At 39.6% G+C, this 10,300-nt stretch overlaps 2 protein-coding genes across 2 annotated transcripts in view; one reads left to right on the forward strand and one right to left on the reverse strand.

The window, feature by feature from the left end:
• Positions 1-4,150: 4,150 nt before the first annotated feature.
• On the reverse strand, positions 4,151-5,042 carry LOC103512675 (small conductance calcium-activated potassium channel protein-like). Its single transcript, XM_008477454.3, has one exon. The coding sequence runs from the start codon at positions 4,940-4,942 to the stop codon at positions 4,151-4,153; it is 792 nt and encodes a 263-aa protein (XP_008475676.1). The 5' UTR covers positions 4,943-5,042.
• A 288-nt stretch (positions 5,043-5,330) lies between these two features.
• The window catches only part of LOC103512677, a gene marked incomplete at its 3' end in the record, with an annotated part of 29,892 nt that continues 24,922 nt past the window's right edge, over positions 5,331-10,300 (forward strand). The window contains exon 1 of the mRNA XM_008477455.2: positions 5,331-5,499. Coding sequence (XP_008475677.2) covers positions 5,352-5,499 — 148 coding nt within the window. The remainder of the gene's footprint in view (positions 5,500-10,300) is intronic.

A 10,300-nucleotide genomic window follows, 5' to 3' on the forward strand; every position in this document is an offset into this window, starting at 1 on the left:
CACAGTTTGGCTCATAACTTCCTCCTAAAGATAAAATTATTGGAGGCTAGACTAGACTAGAGTACCTACCTTGTAAACGATAGGTCGCGGCTTCAATTCCCACCCGAGGCGGACTTTATCAAACAGATAACGCTCGTTCTCGGAACGGCTGGCTTTCTCCTATCCTGTTATCTTTCTTTCTTCGATTTCGTAAATTATTGGAGGCTAGACTAGACTAGAGTACCTACCTTGTAAACGATAGGTCGCGGGTTCAATTCCCGCGAATGTGTCGCGGGTTCAATTCCCGCCCGAGGCGGACTTTATCAAACAGATAACGCTCGTTCTCGGAACGGCTGGCTTTCTCCTATCCTGTTATCTTTCTTTCTTCGATTTCGGGACGATAAGACCTCAGTAGTTACAGTTCCCTTTATCAAACCTCTTCAATGTAAAGGCCCGTTCACACTTGTCCTGAGTTTCATCCGATTTTTTTCCGAACGTCCTGTACCTATAGTAGGCAATGTAATTTAAATGAGAGGGTTCCCGCTACACACGACACGATTTTTCCAAGCGACACAAAATGTCTTGTAGGCAATGTAATTTAAATGAGAGTGTTTGGAGAGAGAGGAAGAGAGAGAGAGAGGAAGAGAGAGAGAGAGAGAGAGAGAGAGAGAGAGAGAGAGAGAGAGAGAGAGAGAGAGAGAGAGGGAAGAGTACTATGGGAAGGAGAAGGAACCGCCTTCACATTAATTCAAGGCCCATTCCTTTTTCATCCTAGCCTATTCGGGAACGGAGAAGTTTGATGGTCAGAAAATTTACGTCCCGGTCGGGATTCGAACCCAGTACCTCCGGGATGAGAGTCAATCGGTCATTAGGGGGTGAGTAAGGAGTTATTGGCATGGAACTTAATTGAGGAGGAAGAGGAAATAGAAAGTAAAAATAACGTCCATTATAGGCGAAGCACAGACATAATTTCGCACCTTTTTTAAAGTTTTTGACTAGGAACTTTCTGTCCCCAAAGAGGTATTTTTGGCGAGGAACTTTCTGTCCCCAAAGAGGTATTTTTGGCGAGGAATTTTTTGTCCCCAAAGAGGTATTTTTGGCGAGGAACTTTCTGTCCCCAAAGAGGTATTTTTGGCGGGAACTTTCTGTCCCCAAAGAAGTATTTTCGGCGAGGAACTTTCTGTCCCCAAAGAGATATTTTTGGAGAGCAATTTAGAAGGACAAAATAATTAGTCTGACAGTAAAATCAGAGCTAGTATCATAACAGGGGGAGCATGCATTTTTTAGGAGCTTAATGGGAAATAATGGAGAAAAAAGAGAGAGATAAATAGGGAATGAGGTAAAGAGCGAGAAAGGAAGGGAGATAAGGAGAGAGAGAGAGAGATAGAGAAAGGGGGAGGAGAGGGATAGGGAGAGAGAGAGAGAGAGATAAATAGGGAATGAGGTAGAGAGCGAGAAAGGAAGAGAGATAGGGAGAGAGAGAGAGAGGAGAGAAAGAGAGGTAGGGAAGGAGAAGAGAGAGACATTACACATTAGGGGAAGACAAATGTGTATGTGTACCAGCTTGAAAACTCAAGTAGAAATGAGGAATTTTGAGGATAAGAGAAATGGAAGACGGAAGAAATAAGGAAAAAAAAGGCGTAGAAAAAGTTGAGAATAGGCAAGAGAGGAGAGGAAATAATAAATATGTTAAAATACAAGAGGGAGAAAAAAAAAAGAGAGAATAAATATAGGGCGAGGGTTGGAGAAAGAGAGGGGGGAGATAGAGTTTAACACTGGAAGAGGGAAAACGAGAAAGGAAATAAATAAATATGCTAAAATAGGATCTGAGAGGGAAAGAAGAAAGCGAGAGAGAAGAGAGAGATTGAAGCAGAAATTGGAGAAGAGAAGTGTCTAGGTAAACTTGTGAAAGAGAAGCAAAGAGATTGAGAGAGAGAGAGAGAGAGAGAGAAAGAAAGAGAGAGAGAGAGATAAAGAGAGAGAAAAAGAGAGAGAGAGAGAAAGAGAGAGAGAGAGAGAGAGAGAGAGAGAGAGAGAGAGAAAGCAAGAAGAGAGGAAAGAGGAAGAAGGAGGATATGAATAAATATACCGCAAAGGATGGTGAGATAAATGTACCTGAGGGAGGGGGGAGAGAGGGGATAAAGTGAGATAAATAGGGAATGAGGTAGAGAGCGAGAAAGGAAGAGAGATAGAAAGGGAGAGAGAGAGAGGAGAGAAAGAGAGGTAGGGAAGGAGAAGAGAGAGACATTACACATTAGGGGAAGACAAATGTGTACCAGCTTGAAAACTCAAGTAGAAATGAGGAATTTTGAGGATAAGAGAAATGGAAGACGGAAGAAATAAGGGAAAAAAAGGCGTAGAAAAAGTTGAGAATAGGCAAGAGAGGGGAGGAAATAATGAATATGTTAAAATACAAGAGGGAGAAAAAAAAGAGAGAATAAATATAGGGCGAGGGTTGGAGAAAGAGAGGGGGAGATAGAGTTCAACACTGGAAGAGGGAAAACGAGAAAGGAAATAAATAAATAAATATGCTAAAATAGGATCTGAGAGGGAAAGAAGAAAGCGAGAGAGAAGAGAGAGATTGAAGCAGAAATTGGAGAAGAGAAGTGTCTAGGTAAACTTGTGAAAGAGAGAAGCAAAGAGATTGAGAGAGAGAAAGAAAGAGAGAGAGAGAAAGCAAGAAGAGAGGAAAGAGGAAGAAGGAGGATATGAATAAATATACCGCAAAGGATGGTGAGATAAATGTACCATGTGAAAGAGAGAAGCAAAGAGATTGAGAGAGAGAGAAAGAGAGAGATAAAGAAAGAGAGAGAGGGAGAGAGAGATAAAGAGAGAGAGAAAGAGAGAGAAAAAGAAAGAGAAAGAGAGAGAGAGAAAGCAAGAAGAGAGAAAGAGAGAGAGAGAAAGCAAGAAGAGAGAAAAAGAGGAAGAAGGAGGATATGAATAAATATACCGCAAAGGATGGTGAGATAAATGTACCGCCACTAAGAAATTCAGATAACAGAAAAAAAAGTACTAAGAGTAGCTGAAACAGGAGAAGAAAGAGCAGAAGGCAAAATGAGAGCAGGAGGCAAAATAGGAGTAGGGAGAATCAGGAAAAATACAGTAGGTAAGGACAAATAATACCTACACATCCTTCCTTCTAGTCTCTAGTATTTCAGTGTAATGTAGAATTCACTCAGGAAAAGGGCCCTTTACAAAGCCCGCGCCGAAGGCCTGGTCAGTCCTAAAAATTTATGAGGAAATTTAGTGTTTTATAATGGTCGGTCATAGTATTTTTTACTATTTTTTTCTTCATAATCTTTGGTAAGAACCTGAGCGCCAATAACGTAAGATACGTTGATACAAGTACCACCAAAATTAATAACAAGAATACCTTGGCGAGATGATGGTTGACTCATATACTCATCTTGTATCTGAAGTAATCTTAGTATTTTTTTTACTATTTTATTCTTCATAATCTTTGGCAAGAACCTGAGCGCCAATAACGTAAGATTCGTTGATACAAGGACCACCAAAATTAATAACAAGAATACCTTGGCGAGATGATGGTTGACTCATATACTCATCTTGTATCTGAAGTAATCTGAGGTACCTATCACCTATGGTATCACTAGTTCCACCTCACCAACACTGTATCCATACAACAACCGGAATAACTATTTGATCAGGTTTTGACAATTTCCTCCCGGACTGAATTTTAATTGCACCGCTAAACTCGTTCCTCCTAAACTTGATCTTAGCTAAATCATTGTCACACTTATAAGTCTAATATCACAAAATCTGTGCCTGGATTTTGCCACTTGCCATGGAAATCAAATGATCAAGGCTTTATCGTAATGAGTAGCATTTCTACCTTTTACGAAATTGACAGACAGATGTATTTCAGATAGTGGTCTACATAGAGTAGGTACATAGTCCTGTCAATGTCGTTAAGATACGATTCTACGAGTAATAAGTACGTACCTGTTGCTCTTGGTTGTTTAAACCCTATCCCCTGATCGAAAGTAAGAAGTTTTCTTACCTGTTTGAATTGTCGGATGGCCCCGTTGATCCTGAGTGACTCGCTCGCTATCATTGCTGTTTTACGAAGTTGACAGACAGATGTATTTCAGATAGTGGTCTACATAGAGTAGGTACATAGTCCTGTCGATGTCGTTAAGATACAATTCTACAAGTACGTACCTGTTGCTCTTGGTTGTTTAAACCCTAACCCCTGATCGAAAGTAAGAAGTTTTCTTACCTGTTTGAATTGTCGGATGGCCCCGTTGATCCTGAGTGACTCGCTCGCTATCATTGCTATCGGGTCATAAGGTTGATCCCTGGAGTCCCCTCTCAACTGTCTCAGAGACATGGAAGGTACAGGACTGTTAGTGCATCCAGAGTGGTGATGATGGTGGTGCTGATGAATGCCATGGTGACTCGACGTTATTTGATGGTTGCTATGGTAACACAGGAGGTGCGTCGATTCCGGTTGCGAGCTCTGTCGAATGATTCTCGAACTAGGCGATGTGGTGAGGAGCACCGGGGGTGCAATGGGCGGGTTCGAGTAGGAGAACCTTTGCAGACTCTCCTTGGACATTGAGCGGACCAGACTGTGGGACTTGCGTCTCTCATGATGCGTGCAGACACAGTTGATCTGCTTGCTTGGCGTCAGGTAGCTGCTTTGGACGCTATGTCTGGAGCTACTGTTCCTACAGTGGATCTCAATGTCTGGGACGCTTCTCGCTTGTTCTGCCACCACGCTCCCACTATCGTTACTCTCCCCCATGACGGAGGAAGCGTTGATGAGTTCCGGTGTCGGGCAGAGGGATGTGGTGCAGTCTTGTCGCATGAGCACTGGTTTGACCACGGATTTGATGAGGAGCGAGGTTGTCTCATCGTTGGTGAAGTCGTTGTTGTTGGCGATCTGGTCCTCTTGGTTTGTAGTGTTTGTGGGATTAACCATGACGTTGGTCTCCATTGTAAAGTAAGATTAGGAAGGTGAGTTGTAGAAATAGATAAGTAGAAAAGTGTGAATATAGGTTTGTTTGGTCCCTCGTTTTCACAAAATCAGCATATTCAGTTCTGTAACAAACAAATCAGACAGACACGGAGAGTTAGTACACAGAGGAAATGTTTGCCAATCGAGGTGAGAAACAAATTGAAACCCATTTAGACAGACCTGAGTCTTTCAGACAGTCGGAACATGTGTGACGGAAAACTTTAGACCTAGGTCTCTCGGATGAGACCGTCTGACAGACCTAGGTTTGTGAGAGTAGTCTGTCAGACTGTCTGAGGGTGAGTGGCGGGCGTAACTCTTTTTATATCAGCCTTTCTTCTTCTAATTGACCCCTTCACTTTCCAGGCCTTCTATTTCGCGACCGTCAAAGATGTCCGCCCATTTTGTGCCGCCTAACGAAGAACAGAAGCGGAACATTTTTCGATCCTGCCGCATTCTTAGCGAGGAACAACTGAAGAAGGACGCCAAGGCTCTGCGCGAATGGCTCCGACATCAGCCTCATTTACCCCAGGACATTTGTAAGTAGACATCAGCCCCATCTACCCCAGGACATTTGTAAGTAGACATCAGCCCCATCTACCCCAGGACATTTGCCAATCGAGGTGAGAAAACATGTAAGACAATAATACAATTTACAATACATATTAACATATTATGTTGGTGAAGGATTCATTAATAAGATTTTAACTTGGAGCAAGCTTTTCTAATCTTTCCTATCCGAGTGAACCTATTCATATTCAACTGCAAGTTTTGATAGCGAATTTTAAAACAATGGAATACGAAGTTCATAGAAGCGAGAACAAACTCTAGGTGTATGACTTCAATGACAGTGGTACATATTATGTTGGTGAAGGATTCATTAATAAGATTTCAACTTGAAGCAAGCTTTTCTAATCTTTCCTATCCGAGTGAACCTATTCAACAGCAAGTTTTGATAGCGAATTTTAAAACAATGGAATACGAAGTTCATAGAAGCGAGAACAACATATTATGTTGGTGAAGGATTCATTAATAAGATTTTAACTTGGAGCAAGCTTTTCTAATTTTTCCTATCCGAGTGAACCTATTCAACAGCAAGTTTTGATAGCGAATTTTAAAACAATGGAATACGAAGTTCATAGAAGCGAGAACAAACTCTAGGTGTATGACTTCAATGACAGTCGTGACTGTTAAATTTGGAGACAAAGTAGACCGGTTAAACCAGACGAAAAATGTTCGAGATCAGTAGGTTTTAAGTTTCCTGTATCTCCAAATCTCCCCCTAATTTTATTAATTTTTCTATCATTTTGTTTAATTTTTTTCATGAGTTTTTAGTGTTTTTTTCTTCCTTTTTCCCCGTTTTTACTCACTTAATTCTTTTTTTTTCGTGTTGGCGTCAGGGGAGGATGACTGTTAAATTTGGAGACAAAGTAGACCGGTTAAACCAGACGAAAAATGTTCGAGATCAGTAGGTTTTAAGTTTTAAGTTTCCTGTATCTCCAAATCTCCCCCTAATTTTATTAATTTTTCTCTCATTTTGTTTAATTTTTTCCATGAGTTTTTAGTGTTTTTTTCTTCCTTTTTCCCCGTTTTTACTCACCGAATTCTTTTTTTTTTCGTGTTGGCGTCAGGGGAGGTATGAAATATTGTTGAAATTTTATAATTAGATTTTTTCTGCTTAGTGTTTTTCCGAAAACTTTTTATTTTTACCCTTTTTTCCTGCTTTAATACTTTGTTCTAGTTTTGCTCCCCAAAGGTACTAGAAATTTATTTTTTTCATATTTTTAATAATATTTATTAATTTTATTTTTTCTCTAACAAGTTTTGATTCAATAGATTTACAGTCGGATAGAGGTGAGTTTTCCAATTTGTTTAAAATGAAAAAATACCTTAGGGAGTTCAAAAAATTTCGGACCGAAAACAATAGATAGATGCTTTCCTATAGTATAGTATAGGGTGGGTTGGGGTAATTTTGATACACCAACTTTAATACTCGTACACAGGTAGTCCCGAATGATATTATGCGTTATGCTTTTTGAGACCATTACTTTTTACCCCAACCCAGGGCCTCGAGCTTAATTTGTCTCCTTCAGTAAACAACACTCCAAAAATTTGGAGCATCCACCCCATCTGATGAGGGATAAACTACGGGATGGGCAAATGGGCATGCTACCAAAGCCAAAAAATTTCGGACCGAAAACAATAGATAGATGCTTTTCTATAGGGTGGGTTGGGGTAATTTTGATACACCAACTTTAATACTCGTACACAGGTAGTCCCGAATGATATTATGCATTATGCTTTTGAGATCATTACTTGTCTCAAAATTACCCCAACCCAGGGCCTCGAGCTTAATTTGTCTCCTTTATAGTAAACAACACTCCAAAAATTTGGAGCATCCACCCCATCTGATGAGGGATAAACTACGGGATGGGCAAATGGGCATGCTACCAAAGCCACACAGTATAAAATTCACACATTATTTATCAAAAAAATTAAAATGAAATTTCGGATTTCAATACCTAATCCCCGTGCATTTATACATACTGTACATAATACATATTTTGTACATAAATAATTTATAGGTACATAATTATGTAATATTTTATTTACAGTCATATTGTGACATATTTTTGGATTATCCACCAATGGTGCATATTATAACAAGCATGTAACAATGTAATATTGTTTGAAATACAATAATGTATAGATTTTGAATATGCATTTATACATACTGTACATAATACATATTTTGTACATAAATAATTTATAGGTACATAATTATTTACAGTCATATTGTGATATATTTGTGGATTATCCACCAATGGTGCATATTATAACAAGCATGTAACAATGTAATATTGTTTGAAATACAATAATGTATAGATTTTGAATATGGAATGTCCACATTATTATTAATTCAACGCATGTCTGACATTCCAACTCGCGTCAAATATTATATATTGAAATCCAAATGAGTCTGATGTATTTAATTTAAAAATTAATTCTATTTAAATCTGAATAGGAAGTTGTAGGTATCTGAATTCGAAGTATTAATTTTCTTAGAATTTTCAGGTAAGTACGTAAGTAGGAGCTTTGATTCTGATGAGTTTGAAAAGAAAAGCGTATCTTTAGAGAGGTTCCACTGGCCTTCGATCTTGGAAGGATTATGAAAATTAATTCTATTTAAATCTGAATAGGAAGTTGTAGGTATCTGAATTCGAAGTTTTAATTTTCTTAGAATTTTTAGGTAAGTAGGAGCTTTGATTCTGATGAGTTTGAAAAGAAAAGCGTATCTTTAGAGAGGTTCCACTGGTAGGTAAGTAGGAGCTTTGATTCTGATGAGTTTGAAAAGAAAAGCGTATCTTTAGAGAGGTTCCACTGGCCTTCGATCTTGGAAGGATTATTCCCTGGACTCGGGTTGCCGGAATGGATGTTAAAATTAATACTAGTTAGTTTGGAGGGTGGCGCGCCTTGTAAGCGCTAGATCCTAGGTCACGGGTTCTATTTCCGTCCGAGGCGAACTTTATCGTAGGTATACACTGTATACAGAATAAGGTTCGTTCTCGGAACAGCTGACTTTCTCCTGTCCTGTCTACCTTCTTTCTTCCCTTTCGGGACGGTAAGACCTTAGGAATCGAACCCGGGTCTCCCGAGTGCAAGGCGAGCGCAGTGACCACTACGCCGTGGGAGCTGACAGCCACATTACTAACACGTCACCATGATGTGTCTTTCTACATTTAGAATCCAGGTTGAATAATTATCAGAGACATTTTTCGATAAGTCAAAGGTGTGAAAAAACCAGTGGAGAGGAAGGTAAACGGTGATTCCTTAGGTTTAATTAAAGATACGCCCCTGATTAATATACATAGTGGTATCACCCCCGTGTAAAATTACAATTGAAGTGTTTGATCCAAGAAGTACCAAAAGACGAAATTCTATTAAAAACTATAAGGGCATTTTTTTACCCGAATCTAATGAATCCATCGAATTCAGATTCGTTTTGGGTGATTACCCAACCAAATATGTTGTTAGGTACTTTACTATGGTATAATATAATATTAGGTATTTTCTAGAAAAAGGAAAATAAAGAAATAAAGAGGACCAAGAAGTAGTGATGGGTCCTCTTGTATGAAAGCCCTTACTTTCGGATTTACGGATTTCCACTATGAAATTCTATACCTGCCTATAACCCCAGCTTTTTCCACAGTCGTTTCCTAGTGTTTCCACGTATGAAACCGCGTATACAGTGTGTCCACTATTTAATGTTTCCCAATGCTTACTATTGTAAAACCGTGTATACAGGGTGAACCCTGTTTTCTGTTCAGGGGTGGATTGAGGAAGAAAACGTAGATTGAGGCGAATGTAACCAGATACCTGTTTCAATCGCCCATCAGCATGCGGTGGGGGTGGATTCAACTTATTGTTTCATTAAAAAATTTCGTCAGTAAATGGTTTCTTCAAATTAAATTGATCCCAAGGGCAAGGTAAACCTACCTAGACCATTGACAAATCGAGTGTGCCTGAAGGCATGTGATGTGATGTGTTCCAATACACTTGATTCCATGTATTGAGGGACTACACGCAAAAGCGATGAAATGTCTAAGATAATGAAAACGCGAAACTCGATATTAATGAGGAAAAGAAAGAAAGAAAGAGAGATGGAGAGAGGGGTTGCGAGGAGAGAAGGGGAAATGGAGAAGAGAGGGAGAGAAAAAGAGAGAGAGAAAAAAGAGAAAGAGAGAGAGAGAGAGATAGGGATGAAAAGAGGGACGGGAAAATGGAGAAGAGAGAGTGATAGAGGTAAGTAGGACAGAGGGAGAGATATAGAAGAGAAAAGAGAGGAGAGAGATAAGTGAGGGAGGGAGGAAGAGAGATAAGAGAGGGAGGGAGGGAGAGAGATAAGTGAGGGAGGGAGAGAGAAAGGAGTGAGGAAAGACCCGTGGCTGAAGGAGGAGAGAAAAACGGAAAGGGGAGGCGAGAAAGAGAGAGAGAGAGAGAGACGGACGAGAATAGGGACAGAGGGATGATATAGAGGAGGGAAGGAAAAGAAGAGAGAGGGAAATAATAGTAGATAGATAGAAGGGGGGGGCGAGGAAAAAAGAGAGAAATTTTCACAGAACTTATTGGACCAAATAAAACAACTTGGAACAAAATTTATTATTTTTATTGAATTCAGCAAAGCGTTAACATTCCGCCCGAAAATTACATGATTATATTTTTGTTCCCCGTAAAGAAGAACAAACAGAAGACAGATAAAATGACACAAACTTTTCCAATAAGAACGTTTGAGATTCCAGGGCGTACCGTTCGCTTCCAGCGGGCATCGGAGGGTTAACA

Source organism: Diaphorina citri, unplaced genomic scaffold (assembly GCF_000475195.1).
Source record: "Diaphorina citri unplaced genomic scaffold, Diaci psyllid genome assembly version 1.1 scaffold872, whole genome shotgun sequence".
NCBI classification, from domain to species: domain Eukaryota; kingdom Metazoa; phylum Arthropoda; class Insecta; order Hemiptera; family Psyllidae; genus Diaphorina; species Diaphorina citri.

What these genes read in the sequence shown, in the direction of transcription:
- LOC103512675 (XM_008477454.3), bottom strand. Translation starts at nt 4,942, where the DNA reads ATGGAGACCAACGTCATGGTTAATCCCACAAACACTACAAACCAAGAG.